The following is an 18,412-nucleotide window of genomic DNA, read 5'->3' on the forward strand; positions in this document are numbered from 1 at the left end:
GCAAATGTATCATAATTTTTTTTTTTTCAGTTGTTCTAATTTTATCAGAATAGCAAATAAGAAATAAAGAGTTTAATTAATAAAAATAAAAAATTTCTTAACTTTTTAACTCATTTTATGTAAATTAATTTACAAATTAAATAAAATTCATAACAAATTTTAAAAAGTCTATATGATTCTATTCTATTAACAAAATTAATTTGTTATTAAGTTATTGAAACTAGAATAAACATAATATACAGAAAAAATATATTCACGAGCCTATAAAGAGAACTATAAATATGAGCCAAACATCAAATGAAACTCAAAATATTAAAGTAGTAGGTTAATGATCAGTTTTTTTCACATATATATATTTCATATTTACACTGTATTAATCATCGTTTAATTTTTTTAAATATCTAAACATAAAAATTTCAACTCTTTTGAATTGGAGTTTCAGTTTAGCCTCTGAGGATGACTCATATATCTTTTACTAAAACAATCTTCATATAAATTGCGATCTTTCTAATAACAAAATTGTTATCATAACTCCCCTAAAAAAATTGTTATCATAACTTGGTTTAGATGGGAACAAATGACTCTAGATAAAATTTGAGTGAGTGTTAAAACCAGCTCGAGAAGAGCAGAATTATGATGTAAAAAAAGTGGCAAAATCTTGTGGATGTGGATTCTTAGAGTAGGTAATTGCACACTCAAATGATGGATTAGGGTTTGATTCTGATTGAGTTGAGCGGCACTATGACTATGTGTGGAATAATTTATATTTACGGGGAGCACAAATAATTTAACCGCCCTTACATGAAAATAACCGCCCCTAAAATTTATAGGTTCGGTTATAACCCCTACGAGACAAATTGTCCCAGTTTCTATTTATTTTTAAATTTTTTCCCGACGAGATCCCTGGATCCGCTCCTGGCCGTCCAGGATAAATCACAACTATAAATTACACTTTTAAGTTTTTCACATCTAATCCACGAGTTGAATATATAACTCCCTTGATGGAGATGAAACTCTATTTTCCAAATTTTAAATGGTTGCATATATAAATATGGTTTGTATTTGCAAATTCAGTTAAATCAAAAGAATATCTTACCAACTTACTGTGCTTTAGAAATTATAAGCAGAATACATTCATGAGCCTAAAAGAACCACAACCATTGACTAAACACTGCATTCAACTCAATTCCGAAAAGTAATAGGCTGGTTAATCATTTTCAGCCATATATTCCTCGTTCTACTTCTATTTTTAATAATATTTTATTTGAATATAGATTAATTCATCATAATTAAAATGTTAAATTTTATTTTATTTGTATCAATTTTACCTTCATAATTTTCTAAATATTCACAATAAAATAAACGCTTAATGGCGTAAAAAATCATAAACTTTAGCGTGTTTTGCAAATTTAACATAAATTTTCGATTTTGACAAATTAATACACAAACTTTTAATTTTTTGCAATTTTAGCACCGATCAATTTTCTTTCAAAACAATAGAGAGAAATGCTGATGTGGACGCCGGAATAAGTAGTGGTTATTCCGGTGTACACATCAGCATTTTTTTTACAAAAAATTGATCGGTACTAAAATTGCCAAAAATCAAAAGTTTGTGTATTATTTGCTAAAATTGAAAGTTTATGTTAAATTTGCAAAACACGCTAAAATTTGTGATTTTTTACGCAATTAAGCCTAAAATAAATTACTAAGTTCAACTATTATAACATTTTATCTAATTGTTTTTATTAATTTATCATAGTTATGGATATATTAATTTATTTTAAACTTTAAACAATGGGCCGGCAAGTTAAACTAATCACTAGTGTGAACAAATTATATATAATTAATAGATTTTTAACTTTTTATTCCCTTTAAACATATGGAGAGAGAGAATAAGAAGAAAAATATGAGGAGGAGGAAGAAAGTTTAATTAGACAAAAAGAAGAAATAATTAAGAAATATAAATAATAGGAAAGGGATACTCAACCTTCCTCTCTTGACTAATTTCAAACTCATACCATGGTTGACTTTTGACCTTTACTTTTCCAGCTTTTCTTTCATCATCTTCTTGGCTGGCTATGCTAAACCCAACCACAACTACTACTACAAATGGTTAATTATCATATGCATAATCTTCTCTCTTTATTACCATCCGATCATATCATACTTTTCAAACCAAACCCGCCATGATCATCAAATGACTGAAACAAAAACCATAGAGATCGATCCGTAGATCGCGCTGTCTTAGTTTTCGCTATGGATACTGTGTTTTCGCTCATTGATGAAGTCGAAAGAGCCAACTATCTTCAGTCGCTGCTCAACTCTTCTGGCTGCACTTACATTTGCCTTTGGCTTTACTATCCTCAACCAGACCAGTAAGTTATTTATGTCTTTATCTTAATCTACTACTATAATTTTGTGAACTATATTAATTAATGCGTTAAAGCAGCCGATTATACTTCTGGGACGGACGTTTTAATGAAGAAAACAATCAACCTGGGCTTTCTTCAGGGAGCGTAACGAGGAGGCTTTTTGATGCATATCGACGAGAAGTGTTTTACGTTCTTAATGAGTATGATTTAATCCAATTTCATGTGTTATATATACTATACTATATACAGATTAATTACATTCATTAAACTGATTAAGTTTGTTTGGTTTATAATGATCAGTCGCATTCCTGGAATGGCTTTCCTTAATAGCCAATTACCCTATAGAGAGCTAAACCAGTCTGAGCTTCTACGACTGAGTTCTGTTGCTGTGCAGCGACAATTCTACCAGGTTTCTATACTTATTAATCATAACCTAGCTAAAACTAAGAATAATTCGTTACCTTGAATAGCTAACTTAGTTCCATTTTCTTGAATTTTTCTGCAGGAAGCAAGCATTAAGGTTTGTTCTCAAGACTTGTTTTGTTTATTCAGTTATATGGTAACAATGTAGACCGTTATGTTCAAATATTTGTTGCTGTTTTAAATCTTCAGAGTGCAGTCTTTATGGGGTGCAGAAGTGGAGAAATTGAAATGGGCTGGTCTAATTCAAATCAAGTAAGAGACTCATTCAATTACTTAATTCTATATCATTCTATGTTGCACGAAAAATTCTCCGTCTTACGTTTTTTTTAAACACACACACTTTATGTCATAATATTTTCATTTCAGTATTTTCGTTTTCGTGTTGTATAGTAACTAAACTATGCATATTTCTTCAGATTAACATGGAACATGCTACGATGAGCTGGTTTTCGGAGTACAATTTCCATCACAATAACCAATCTCATCAACTGAGAGAATTATCGCAATCTATCGATCCGAACAGACCTTCATCTTCTTCTTCTTCATTAAGATCCCTAGAAAGTCCAGAAAGCTCCTCATTAATGTTCAACATTCCAACTACATCAGAAATCCCAATCACACCAAATGTAATCCAACAAGTCTTACAATCTCTGAACCCAATACCAGTGAGTGCTCATCAGCAAGCTATGCAGGCGTTTGCTTTATCAAGAAACGCTCAGTTACCGACTCAAGAAAGTGAAGAGGCCGTGATGACACGAGCCATTCTTGCTGTTCTAACTTCTCCTTCCTCTTCGGCCGCCTCTTCTTCGACGCCTAATTCATTACCTTACGGTTTAAGCCAGAAGAGAGCTAGCGCGTTCGAAGGCTATTTAGCTCCGAAAACGCCCATGAGATCAGCGAGTTTAGGCAGGATAAGTTTGCTTAAACGGGCAATTACTTATTACCGAAGCTTAAATACTGTGAGGCGTGAGCATATGATGGCTAACCGACCAACCACCACACAATTGCACCATATGATATCGGAGCGTAGAAGACGGGAAAAGATCAATGAGAGCTTTGAAGCTTTGAGAAAACTTCTTCCTCCTGAAGCTAAGGTATGAATGCTCTTACAATATTCATATTTATATTTCTGAGAAATATTTGTGTAACTCCACAACTCTATATTTATAGCTTCTGCAAAAATATATTAATTCTTTTACATGTTTTTCATTTCGATCGTTTTCTGTTTCAGAATTTATGTTTTACTCTTAACTTAAAATGTGTTCATATAATTTGATCAAACTCCAAGTTCAATAAGAATTTCTATGAGTCTAAAATTAATTTAAAAAAGAATCATCTCAATTAGTTCTTTTTGCAATAATTTACACAATTGTTGGTGAAACAAGTTTAAATTGCTTTCACAGACAAAGCAATAAAATGTTTCATAACATTAAAAACTGAACCATATCAAATTTAAACCTAATAAGCTACAGATAACACTTTAAATATTTTGGAAAATAGAGAATCGCAATTTATTATTGATTAAATTTAGGGTTTTGAATGTAGAAAGACAAAGCCTCGGTTCTTTCTCGAACAAGGGAATACTTGACCTTGCTTAAGACACAAGTAAAGGAGCTAAGCCAGAGAAATCAGCAATTAGAGGCACAATTATCACCTGCTGCTAGAGAAACTCATGCAGAAAAAGTAATTCCAGAGAACCAGAAACTGGACATCTCAGACGAAACAGTTGATGTCAGAATCCAAAATGTTTCAGAATCAGACGAAGAAAGAATTTTCAACTTGCAAGTTTGCTTAAGAGGAGAATGTTCTGTTGCAAATTTGCTGACTCAAATTCTTGAGTTTCTGAAAACAGTTAAGCAAGTGAATGTGACGAACATCGAAGCCAATATAAGCGGAGACGAATCAAGATCATTCTCGAGTCGTGTAATCTTGAGACTACGAATCGAGGTATGTCTATTAATTCATTAACTCTTGATTTTATGCATAAAATCAAATATTTTGTTATTTCTTTAGTAATGTTTGATTGATCATATTAAGGCATGCATGCATTTTTTCCATATAAAGATTACTTGTTCAAGGGTATAAAGAAATGCTAGCTAGGGATTTATCTATATATTCTTTTCTTCACCTGTAATAATTATTTTTATATGAATGATATGACTAGTAATCAATTTTTAGAGACTAATGATCAAATTTTAGAGACTAATAATACATTAACTAATCATCTTAGCCTTAGGAAATAACAAGGAAATGGCAATTTAAAGTAATATGAAGAATTTTAGCATGCATTAGGAAATAACAAGGAAATAGGGTTTTGTAACCTATACATAATTTAAGAAGCAAAATTTGAAAGTTGATATTGTAAAGTTAAAAAGGGATTTTTTTCACAATGAGATTAATTTGTTGAATATTAATAAATTTTGTAGGGGATCGAATGGGACGAGGTTGCCTTCCAGGAAGCAGTAAGAAGAGTAGTTGCTGACTTGGCACAGTGACAATTTTGATCATATAAATATAAATTTATTAATTATTTAATTAAATTATTAGGTGCTTACTCATCAATTATACATAGTACTGTAGATGGCACAATTTTGTATTAGGCTCCTACATTTATGGCTAATTTATAATACGTCAGGTCAAATTATCATAGCACATTTCAAACTTTGCATATGTAATCTCAGAATAAAAGAACCACATTACAAATTTTGTATATGCAACTTATCAAACAATAAATAAATGAGAGAAGATTATTTTTTTTTCTTTTTTATTTATGATCAGTATGATATCATAAATTAATTTTTTTTACATAAGCCAACCATTGAACTTTTCAGGACTAATTTTAATTTTTAATGTTTTTTTATGAATACCTTTTAATGTTTTAAATTATAATGGAATATTAAAAACATAAGAATCAATATTAAAGGATTCCAGTTGTACACTATCACAAATAATTTGCTTGAACTATAATGCAATAGTGATATTTTAAGTGTTGTCGCCCAAATTGACTGCATTTTTTTGATGTAGACTGATGAAGTGTGCCGATTATACTCAAAAATGGTCCAAAATAAGGAAGAAAAGAATACAAGAACAGTCAATTTTTCCACAGAAAAAATTTCACCAACCCACCAAGCTTTCAAGGTTGCACTTTTATGCACAAAGCAAATAATTGCGGATTTCTCTTCATTAAAAAATTTAGTTATTTTTTAGAAATTTAAAGTTAAATTATTTTTTTCTCTATTTTTTTAAAAAAAATTATAAGTTGATTTTTGCTATCTAATATAAAAATAGAAAAATAAAATAAACAAATAGACAAATAGTAACTCATACCTAAATTTAGGTTGATAATATAAAAAAGAAAAAATACGTCTACATATACTTTATTTATTAAATATATTATAATTTTAAACTTTATCAAATTTAATCTACCAAGTGTCGTTAAATATATACACGCTAATTTTTTAATTGGTGTATAATATTGCATCATATCATCGACGTGTAATATATATACCATATAAGATAAGTTTCATATATAGATGTTTAATATTGCGCCATGTCATATAAATATATTATGATAATATCTAACAACATTCAAAAATGATTAACCAAGCTGATAATATTATGATATATTTTGCAAATGAGACATGGTTGTTAGCAGATAAATGCATTTTACTTATGAATAAATTAGTTTAGATTATAATGTATCCATAAATATTTGGCCACTTATAGCATGAAATGGATAGAATCAGCACTCCAAAAGTGGGTCTCGATCTTTCTTTTTCTACATGGAATTTCAAGGTGGCGATATTGACCCGTATTATGTTGAGAAGGGGAGATAATATAATATGACAATAATAAATTTATAAATAAAAAATGATTATTTCATTAAATTTTTTTAATTATAATATAATTATTGTTTGCGTGCTAATTGATAATTTTATATTCGAATTTTTAAATTACTGTTTAAATATTTTAACTAATTCTGTTCGAAAAATTGGACAGATTTAATAAAACTGAACTAAATTAAATTATGCTAAACTCATTTGAAGGTTAAAAAACTTATGCGGAATTAATATTTAAACTATTCTTACTTTTAAGTTAACTAATCGCAGAGATTGGAGATAAAAAAAATATTGGGCTAAATTAATTTTGTGTTGTGTCATGATGTCATCTGAAATTATTAGGTCTAACATCAACAGTATCATAGATCCAGATCGACATATTGAAAAATTCTAAAATATAAATGTAGAGACTAAACTTTTTTCAACTATTCTTATTATTAAGTTAACCAATCGCAAGGATTAAAATTTAAACTATTTCTATTCCTAAATTAAATGTCTTAGAATTTTTAAATGTGTCGATCTCACGGTTAGATAGAATTTCCTCACACTTGTAAAGCTTTTTGTGTCATCATCCTTAACTTTAATACCTTAATTGATCAATGGGGAAAAAAAATGTTGAAGCCACTTCTAGAAACTATTTACTATTGAATCTCCAAAAATCAATTTTCTTCCGCGGAAGTCTATGGGTTCCTAAAGCCCAACACATAATCCAAAATTTCTGTGATATATTTAATATCAAACTCAGTCCCTCTCAAGCTAGACTTTTAGATGTTTAGGACCATACATATGACACTGTTGATGTTAAATTAAACCTAACAATTTCAAATGACTCAACACAAAATTAAGTAATAGAAATCATTTACGGCATACCAATTTTTTAATTGTTCTTTTTGTTATGCTATTTATCATAAGAGATATTAATGAGTCTAGTTATGTTATACTAAATGAAATTATATATTATCCAAACAAGTAACTAAATAGGTTCATGTTAAATAGGTTGATCCAGTAACCTATTTAATTGAATATATATTATGTATTATGTCATGCAATCTGTTTTATATGTTATGTTTGAATTTTATATGAACACAATTATAAATTGTGCTGTCTTCATTTTTAATATGTCATATATTCCTTTTAATAAATATATTGTATTTGCATTTTAATAAAGCGCGGTTATTAATTATGTTCTCTTTGTATTTATTTTCGTATTTAAACTAATCGTGAACTTATATCAATATGATTCTAGCGACAGACCCTCGCTTAATTTAGTAAAAAACATTTATAGAAAGAAAAGTAGGAGTGCTGCCATTGTTTTGTAGCCATAAAAGGAGGTGATTACTCTTCTCATACATGCTCAACAATTGATTGGAGGAATTTAACTAAGGATCATATCACCCCTCCAACTTGTTACAAAAGTTAAAATATTTAAATTTATGATTTATGACAAAAAAAAAACCCACAATTTATCAATTTTGAATCATTTTTACTCCTCTAATGTGTTATCTTATTTTCCAAAGGAATTTAAAATTGGTCCAAAATTGACAGCTTGTAGATTTATTTTATCATAAGTTATAAAATTGAGTTTTTTTATATATCTTTTATATCAAACGAAAGGGATAAAAGGATTTAAAATATATGCAAAACACATATTTGGATCCTCCCGTGCCAGACATTTTTCTAAATCCTCCACTTTTATTTGTCAAGATTGAGTTTCCGTATTTCTAATTTTATAGATATTATACTGTTCCGTCACAAAAATAAAATGCATTTGCTCCATAAACCGCCACTGAAACTGAAATAAATTTTTTATGCATTTTTTTATTGATTGTTTTTTTTATTTGGGTCCCTATATTTTTATTTTGGTTCCAATCTTTTCAACAGTCTAACTTAACACTGTTAACGTTGTACAAAATGAAAAATATGAACTCAATATATATAAATTATAGTAGAGAAATCCAATTTAAAAAGATATAATAATACGGAAATTCAAATATGAATTTCGCCAAAATAATATTATTACAATATGCTCTATTTCAATCATTTTCGCGCATTGTTGGAGTCCAATAACATGTCTTAGGCAACTAGATCCTTGTCGTTGCCGACTACTTCACGCCGAAATATTTGAATTACATAATTCTTTACTTGCATTGCACCCCATCCAACTAACCAAAACTTCCATTATCTCCACTCTCCAGTTATAACTGTCATAGAATATTAGGCCTCGCTTGGTTCGTTTTGTAACAATTTCTGGAAAGTAATTTTCCGGAAAGTGTAGTTTCTGAGAAGTTAAATTCCCACGAAGTTTGATAAATATTACTTGTTTCAATTTTTACTTCCCGGAAAGTACAAAATTAATTTTAATATAATATACTATATTTTTAATTAAAAGACATAAATGTCCTTTGATAATTTTTATATTGTTAAACAAATAATTTTAATTTAAAAATCGAGCAATAAATAATTTAATTTTTGCTTATTATCTCTTATTTTACGATTCAGGTACTATTTAGGAGAGTTTTTAAATATTAAAATTTAAAAATTATATTTTTTTATTTGAATTTTACATAATATAAAATATTGAATAAAAATATTTACTTATTATAAATAACAATTATAAAATAATATAAGTATATTTTTTGAAATAAATAAAAATATTTTTCTATGAATTTAAAAAAAAAAAGAAAAAAATTAAGGTTAAATTAGAAAAAATCAACAAAAGTGTTAGGGAAGTTCTACTTCCTTGGATTTTGTTAGGGAAGTTACTTCCCTAGTTAAAGGGAAGTCAAACATCCAACTTTCCGGGAAGTAAAATGTAAAAATTAAACCAATGCTACTTTCCGGAAAGTACAACTTCCCTAAACTATTTACGCCCAACCAAGCAAAACCTTAGTATACATGGAATTTACATTTTGAAAATAAGTATTACTACAATTTGGAAGCTTTTCAAAATACCATTTTACCAATATTTATTAAATAAATATCAAACGTACCCCTAAACTTGCACGCAATCAATAATTAATATCAAATATAATTTTTTTATCAACTATTCTTTTAAACGTGTCAGTTTTTATCATGTTAAATATAATAATTCACCTTAAAAATTGCACGAATTTTAAGAACAACTTAGAAGGCTAAATGGATAGAAATTTTAATTGATTAATCCAAAATTTATACTAATTGAAAAATTAACAAATTAATTAATGAAATACTAATTTAGATATTTATTTTTATGTTACTACATTTCAACATTTATTTCTTTGCAACCTATATATTATCACATTAATAGAAAATGCATCTTCAACTAGAAAATTGTAGTTAAAAATTAAAACTGAATGGTGACGTTGACATTTGTACTATATTAGTAAATAAGTCTAAATAAGTGTCGTAAAGTCTATGTTTGAAAATTCTTGTGGTTGGCTACTTTTATGAATTATGATACTACAGAAGATGTAAAGCTTTGACTTTAGTTGTGAATTAGATGTATCCAAAAGGTTAATTTTGGTGTTTTTCTATTGCTAAACGGAGAAGTCAAGCTTCAAAATAGTGTCAAACCCATCATCTAAACAAATTAAAAATATTTTGTTGTAATTTTGATTTGCCTAAAATACTATAATCAATGTTAACTTTAACCGTCTAGATGTTAATTTGGCCTTTGAATTTGTACGTGAAAGACAATTAACATTAAAAGTATGTTTTTATTAAATAATCCCCTAAACTTATTATGTTGTTATCAATTTCTTCAAACTATTATCAAAAACCTCCTATCTTTTTTAAAAATAAAAGTTTAATGGTACCAAAAAAAATAAACTTTTTAAAGTTTAATCCAAACTTTTAAAAAGTTATAAATCTATTTTAATTTGACAAATTCACTAATAACCTATCAAATTTTCCAAAATTAATTTACCCAAACATTCAGCATAAAAACTACACATTCAATTGCCACATAGGCTTAAATTAATTTTAAAAAAAATGGATAAATTTCTAACAAATTCATCAAATTATATACATTTACAACTTTTAAGAAGTATATATTTCATCCAATTTTTTTAATAATTTATGCCAATTGATTGTCAATCGAGGGTTAGACATTATTGTAACGAAATCATGCATTTCAAAATAAATTTGATGAAATTGAAATGTTGGGATATTTGTAGAACTATCATGAAAATATTTGACCTTTTTTTAGTCATTTAGCCTTTAAAAAAAGTACATTTCTGACACCAATTAAGCCAAAAATTAATAGTCTAGGCCTAATTGATAAAAAAATGACAAAAGAAGTCGACTGTGTTGTTAATTGTCTTTCATGCACAAGATCAGGGAGCAAATTGATACTTCAATCTAGCTTTTATTAGTATGAAAATTTATGGATCAAACACGAACATATTGTCAACTTCTCTAGTCTTACAATAATTCCAGAATATACCCTAAAATCTCAAGACTTAAGTATCTCATGGAATGAATACCAATCACGACTCCTATACACAATTATGTTTTTTAAAAATAAGCTCGATTGCTGATGATACCTTTCAATGAGTACACATAACCTATCAAAAAGTCAATGACCAACAATTCAAAGCTTAAAAAAAATTAAGCGACTGAATTAACAGTAGCCGATTATTAAGTGACTGAATTAAGAGACTGAATTAGGTGTGTGCATTTATCAGTTAAGTCAGTCACCAAACTGAATTAACAGTAGCCGATTATTTTTTTGGTTCAGTCAGTTAATTTAGCTGACCGAATAACTGAATTTTATTATATTGATTTCTAAAAAAGTAAAAAATGAAAAAAATTAATTTTGGTGTTAATTTTTTATTATATAGAAATTAGAGGGCAAATAGATATCTAAATCATTTTAAAAAATTACAAAAATAACATTATGCATATATAATACGGTCAGTTTGGTTAATATGAAACATTTATACTGAAAACCGGACCAAACTGAAATAGCCAAAAATTTCAAAATTGTTAACCAAAACTGAACCAAATTAAGTAATCCAAGCATAGCAGAAATTTGAACAAAATAAGTGGTGATAAATCCTTGAATACAAAACTATCAATCACACTCACCTTAAGCAGGACAAGCTCCTAAAATGGTATTCTGCTTTCAAGTACCAAGCTTTCAGTTCTGTACAAAAGTCCAGCTCCTGTTTGTCACACAGTACAAGTACCTCAAGAATTAGTAGTAAAAACATATTAGTGTCGTAGATACAAAAAATAATGGGTTGCATAAATATTTTCTGGCATTTCCATTAATAAAGAGTTGGTCTCATTCAAAAAAGCAATGGATTTGAACATCGAAAGAGAACTGATAAAACTCTCGCCAGAATTGTAAAGGCTGCTCCTTCTGAACTCACAAAACTTCATCTGTTCTACCCAGCAATATACACGATCAATCAACATACTTAACTTACAAAGAGAACCGGACCACACCATGGCCTTTCTTATCCTTCCGTCAATTATGTATAGAAGAGAGTTGGTCAGTAGTGACTACAACAATGGCCTTTCTGATCTTTCCATTAATTTGTGCTTGCTGAAGTTCCATGTGCTATAAATCAGCAGAAAGTGGAAACTGTCGATTTTATAGAAAATTGGACTACACCATGGAATCTGGCAGGTTGACCCCAAAATAGAGTATAATGTATTTTCATACTATGCCTCTACTGCAGTAACTGCTTCTTCGTCGGTGGAATCAGGTGAACCAGTTTCTTCTATAGGTGCTTCATCAGTAGCCTCCACTTCCTCTGGCTCACCCGTATCAGCACCAAGAAGCTTCTCCCTTAATTTCATCATAAGTTCTTCCTGTTCAGCATCATTTTCAGCTAGAAACTTTCTAAGGGCTTCCTTACCACGGAATGACTGCTCTTTGTAATAGAAAAAAGCACCAGCCTTGCTAAGGAATTTGTGTTTCACTCCCAAGTCTATGATCTCTGACTGCCGGCATATGCCTTTTCCAAACTCAAGCTCAAAATGCACAGTTCTAAATGGAGGAGCGAGCTTATTCTTTACTATCTTCACTTGAACTTGACTTCCTGTAGTCTGCAAAACACAGAAGTAGGACACTGAAATTATAAATATAAAGCAAGTATAATCCAGAGATGCATAATACACTTCAGAAAATTTAACCTAAAGACCTATGCCATTAAACTTCCCAAAGCCTCAAATGGTCCAAATATTGGAATAGTAACCAGATTGTTTGTTGCCTGTACGGCAAATGAAACAGCTACTGCCAATCTTTAGCGTCAAATTCCCTTTCTGCTAAAATACAAGTACATAAATGTGGTGAAAAACGTAATACTCCAAGCTAACGGCTCAACTGCTCAAGTTAACACTTCTATTATATTCTGTATAAAGATGCACCAATTATAAATGCTAAACATAATCCTTCATTTTCAATCACTATAATTTTAAAGTATTAATAGATCAAGACATCAAGACCATATCCTCAACACAACTATTGCACCAGCAAGCTTCCTTGCATATCTTACACCTTTTGTTTAACACCAAAAAAGAATCTAGGCACACATGCAACATATTAACCAAATACCATTAAATTGTTTCTGGATATTTAGAAAAAAGAGAGTAGAAGCACTTCAAACCACATAAGTTTAAGACAAGGAGCGAACAAAATGGAGAAAAATAAATTCATGTAAATGCTCTTCCATTCTGACACCTAAAGAGTAACATCACAAAATTCAGCTATAATATTCAACTTCACTAACCGAAAAAAAAAACAATTGAATGACACACCTCTTCTCCTTTCTTTATAAGTCCCACCCTTCTTATGTTTAGGCGGACTGAAGCATAGAACTTTAGAGCATTACCACCGCATGTTACTTCCTGAGGTCCACCAAATCCTCCAAAAGTAGAGAGTTTTGCCCTCACCTGCAAGAATGTAGAAAAATTATAGATTATGATAACCAAGTAAATGTCTACATCATACCGAAATTGAAGAGCAGTAATTAGAACCTGTAATAAGACAAGGAACAACCAAACAAACTTCATATTCAAAATTTTGATAGCACAACTATCAGTTATTTACGCCCATTGTCAATAAAAAAATAAAAAAGCATCCTGAAGCCTTAATTTAGAAAATTACCGATCCTCTGAGATGAGCCAATCCTCAAGTAAAAACAACTTCAAAGCAATAGTTAGAGTAAGCGCAACACTTCACTGAAATCAAACCATAGCTGCCACAAGTAGCCAACTAGTATGCTCTGCTAGGTAAACTACTTGTGTAAGTAAAAGCTCAATTCAAAAAGTTTACAAGTCCAAAGGTTCAAAGTTCAGAAACTGATAGAGCTCCAGCTATGGCCATTCACCCATCATTTTGGTAATTTTAGCTCGACAAAGTTGGTCAATTTAGTAAAATCCAAGTGAAGAATGTCTAAGCTCAAAACAAGACATAAAATCTATAATCACATAGAGGTTACGACAAATATTATGCATATCATCAAGAGATGAGTATCCTATTGAACCAAATAATATGAATGATACAGACCGAGACCTGGAAATTCATACTTGATTTATAAAGAGCAAAATTGTTTCTGACTGAGATAAAGAGTGGCTTAATTTACGGAGGGCCTGGCTCATCAATCTAGCTTGCATTGCCATGTGAGCATCACCCATCTCACCATCAAGCTCACTTTTAGGCACAAGGGCAGCTACCTGTCACCAAAGTATAGGATTTAAGTTAATGTCTAAAGAGTAATTGACGACTTTGACTTAATGAAAATAAAGCATTCATTGAAACAAACAAATATATGGAGATAGTTCCAATGCTATATGTGCACTATTCTGTTCTGCACTAAAGAAACCCTTTACCCGTGCAATAAGACCATTGTCAAATGACAACAATGGTGGAAAAGAGAAGACACATACTTCCCAGATTAAGAAACTTAAAATCATTCTCAAGCAAGTAGAAGAAACTACGGCTGAAACCTGAAAGGGATGCTATAAATTGCACAAGTGTGAATTTTATGTACCAAAATAATCAATACTTACACTATCAACTACCACAACATCCACGGAACCACTTCGGATAAGAGTGTCCACCAGACTGAGAGCTTGCTCACCACAATCAGGTTGTGAAAGAAGCAATTGTTCAGTGTTCACACCAATATGTTGGGCCAGTGATGAATCAAGAGCATGCTCAGCATCGATAAAAACACATATGCCTATAAACGAACAAACACATTACTTCCCTGCAATTGATAAAATGTAATGTCGGGCAGCTGTGGAAGGACATTTCGTATAAAAGTTCCCAATAGCAAATAAATGCAGACAATAGTACTAAAGATTGTGCAAATTAATTAGTTCATCCAAATAAGAGCATGTGCCACTTGAACCATCTTGCAAGCAATGAACTCAATAAACACTAACATCTTATGCTTTAAATACTTATTTAAGCAGAAGTGACGGCCAAAGCCAGGATTCAATCCCAAAAACATCCATGGATTTCCATAAGGGATCCCGACCGTGGAGGTGATTATAATTGTTGATGAAATTTAAGAAAAAAATTATTGTAACTTACCTCCTTTCTTCTGTGCTTCAGCAATTACATGTAGAGCAAGAGTGGTTTTCCCAGAAGCCTCTGGACCATAAATCTCCACGACGCGCCCCTGTAGAAATCCAACATAGGAATTGCATAAGCAGCCAATAAACATTATGCAGTAAGCTATTGAGTTTAATTACCTACCAATTAAACATCCAAGAGTTTTCGAGTTTAAAGGGCACAAACATAAATCTAGAATATAAATAAACTTTAAGACCACGATAACTACAATAAGACTTTCCTTACTTCTATTTGTTTTTAGATATTTCAAAAACTGACACACTGAAATATTTTATGCCTAAGCAATCGCCACATAGAAAATGAGGAAACCGTAAATTAGTATGACTCAAATTAAATGAAAAAATCGCAATTATTAATGATATAAGGCCAGTAGAATTTCACTAAACAAAAATATAGCCTCTGGATACCTTTGGAAGCCCACCAGTTCCAAGAGCTATATCAAGAGAAAAAGAACCTGTCGACACAACAGGCACATCCTTGGGAGCAATAGACTTGCCAAACCACATGATAGCTCCCTTTCCATATGTACTAGTAATCTGATCCAAAGCATGTTGTAAAGCCACCTCTTTCTTGGACATATTGCTGTCTTCACTGGACTCACTTCCCTCGGACTTGGCTTTTCTCCTTCTAACTTTTAAAAACATAGATATTGATCGGTTACCAAAATGCAAGAATAATACTTCATGACAATATCATCAGGTGAAATTACAAACAAGAGACAAATAAAAGAAAATCACTGGCAAGCCAAAGATTTGGGTTTGTACATAATCATCATATAGAATTGCTACCACTACTACATGATAACCAAAATGGCATTTATGTATCTTGTAAATGGCAGTAAACCAAAGAATTAACTTATAAGTCACAACTAGAACTACTCATATTTGCATAAATCGTGTGCAAACTCATGCCCCGCTCTGTGCTCCGAGCATGTTTCACCTAACAAGCCATTAGCAAAAAGTTCCTCAATAACAAGACAGTTCGAGAAATGGTTAAAATACACTGGACACCTTAATTTTTCGGTTTCACTTTTAGAAAGACATGTTAATAAAATGAATCGCATCGAAAACATTAACGGCATGTATTTCGACTATTTACGCACCTTTAGTAGCGAAATTGCAAAGCTGTGAAGATGTCCCCAATATTCCTCTCCTCAATTCCTGCAAGACAAATTTATTATTATCAACAAAATTAACATAAAAATATGCAAATAAATACACTGATAACCATAAATAAAAGAATAGCCAAACAAGACACAACTAAAAAGAAAAGAAAATGTAATCAATCACGGAAAAATGTTACCTCAGGTGCGAGAAGAGTGCGTTTCAGTAGAGAAACGTTTCGGAGAAGCCTGGCCATAGAAAGGCGTTTTTTAGGAAGACAGAGAAGGCAGGGAAGGGAGAGAGACTCTGCTCTGTGTAGTTTTGTTAGGGTTTAAGAGTTTTATGGGGTTCTCCTCTGTATTTAGTTTTCCCTCCTTTTCTGCGTTGTCTCCCTTTAGTTTTTGTTATTACATTCATTTTCATTTTATTACCCCTTTTTATCCATTTTAAATAATTTAATAAATAAAATAGTTTTAAATATAAATTACACATAAATTTTGTGAAATGATTTCAGTTGCTTGATTTCCTCGTAACAATCCATTACTAAAATTTTGAAAAACTATAGTTCACTCTTTCATATCTAATATTTAATAAATTAATAACTAGTAAAATTAAAATCAATTTCATTTTATATAAAATAATTAATAATCTTATTATTTAATAATTATAATATTAAAAATATATATATATATATATTTAAAATTATTAATTTATTAAATATTATATATATTAGTACTTTTATTTTGTAACAGTGTACCAAATGAACATATATTTTAATCCATTTTACGATCACCGAACTATTAGCAAAAGTTGATAAATTTTAAATTTTTCAATACAATTTATCATTTTGATTCTAAATCGATGCATATATTATTACACATATTACCATCATTATTTTACTAATATAACCAAAATTTAAACAAAAAAAAATATTTTATCATTTTAGTACATAGGTAATTGAAAAAACAATTAAAGACATTTGTTTTATTTTTTGAAAAAATATAATACTTGTGAAAAACTAAAAAAAATGGAAAAAAAACCATATTTTTAAAAATGGTAAAATATTATTTTCTAAATATTATAAAGAGGGAGGTCATCCAAAAATTTGCAAAGGATGTGATTAACGATAACGGACAGTACTAAATTCTAAACTTGTAATAATTTAAATACAAATATTTGGCAGAAAATATAGAATATCTAAGAGCATCTCCATTGCATATGCTATATAGTATGCTATTCTTAGCACAAAATGTAGAAAAATGCTAAATATAGCACGAATTTTAAATTTGATCTCCAGTGCATATTGCTATATTAAATGCTAAACTATTAATTTAATATTAATTTATTTTATATATAAAAAGCATAAAATATTTATTTATAAGTTTAATTTTAATTTTAATATTTAAATCTCATTACTAATCACTAATTACATATTATATTATAAATATTTAATAAATAATTTTAATAGAGCATAATATTATTTTTAAATTTAAATATACATGATAAAAATATTATAATTGAATATGCTATTAGCTAATTATTTGAATTATTTTTCTAATAGTAATTATTTATTATTATTATAATTTATTAATTTAAATTTAAAAAATTTATGTATAGTTATAGTAAATAAAATTGCTATAAATGGTATTTTTATAGTTAATTTAAGTGGATAAGGATTTAGCATATGCTAAACAAGGTGCCAAATTTAACACGAGGTTTAGCATATGCTAAATTTAGCACGTCATATAGCATAGCAATGGAAAAGCACATTTCATATAGGAGTGGAGATGCTTGACAAATGTTTATTTTGGACTCCAACATAGAATTAAAAGTAAAAATCTAAATTATAACCTTAAAGAAATTGCCCCTGGGTTATCAATTTTAAATCATTTTACTCAGTTTAGTGTATTACTATTCAAAATTGACAAGCTACAAGCTTTCACTCTTTCAAAATAAACTCTACAAAATTTACATTAAATTTGAGAAATTTTTAGGTAAATCTAGTACCGTTGTTAAATAAGAATAACCAACTATTTAGTTGAATAATAGTTATAAAACCACCAATTGATGTGATATTTAATAATTCATCACCTACATTTAATA

At 29.5% G+C, this 18,412-nt stretch overlaps 2 protein-coding genes across 3 annotated transcripts; one reads left to right on the forward strand and one right to left on the reverse strand.

Annotated features, from left to right (window-relative positions):
• Window positions 1-2,094: 2,094 nt before the first annotated feature.
• On the forward strand, window positions 2,095-5,550 carry LOC126667250 (putative transcription factor bHLH041). Its single transcript, XM_050360219.2, has 8 exons — window positions 2,095-2,375; window positions 2,450-2,572; window positions 2,673-2,781; window positions 2,878-2,892; window positions 2,985-3,047; window positions 3,212-3,889; window positions 4,341-4,742; window positions 5,222-5,550. Exons 1-8 carry the CDS (start codon window positions 2,257-2,259, stop codon window positions 5,288-5,290), a joined length of 1,578 nt encoding a protein of 525 aa, XP_050216176.1. The 5' UTR covers window positions 2,095-2,256; the 3' UTR covers window positions 5,291-5,550.
• Window positions 5,551-11,856: 6,306 nt separating this feature from the next.
• On the reverse strand, window positions 11,857-16,719 carry LOC126670128 (DNA repair protein recA homolog 3, mitochondrial). 2 transcript variants are annotated; one of them, XM_050363794.2, is made up of 8 exons: window positions 16,509-16,719; window positions 16,309-16,366; window positions 15,614-15,833; window positions 15,165-15,252; window positions 14,636-14,808; window positions 14,153-14,299; window positions 13,382-13,516; window positions 11,857-12,670 (listed from the first exon to the last, which is right to left on the reverse strand). In XM_050363794.2, exons 3-8 carry the CDS (start codon window positions 15,782-15,784, stop codon window positions 12,284-12,286), a joined length of 1,101 nt encoding a protein of 366 aa, XP_050219751.1. In that variant the 5' UTR covers window positions 15,785-15,833; window positions 16,309-16,366; window positions 16,509-16,719; the 3' UTR covers window positions 11,857-12,283. The 2 variants fall into 2 exon arrangements, with proteins under 2 accessions (XP_050219751.1, XP_050219750.1); XM_050363793.2 differs by having other exon boundaries at window positions 15,614-15,837; window positions 16,509-16,718.
• Between the last annotated feature and the right edge of the window lie 1,693 nt (window positions 16,720-18,412).

Source organism: Mercurialis annua, linkage group LG2, assembly GCF_937616625.2.
Source record: "Mercurialis annua linkage group LG2, ddMerAnnu1.2, whole genome shotgun sequence".
In the NCBI taxonomy this organism is placed as follows: Eukaryota; Viridiplantae; Streptophyta; class Magnoliopsida; order Malpighiales; family Euphorbiaceae; genus Mercurialis; species Mercurialis annua.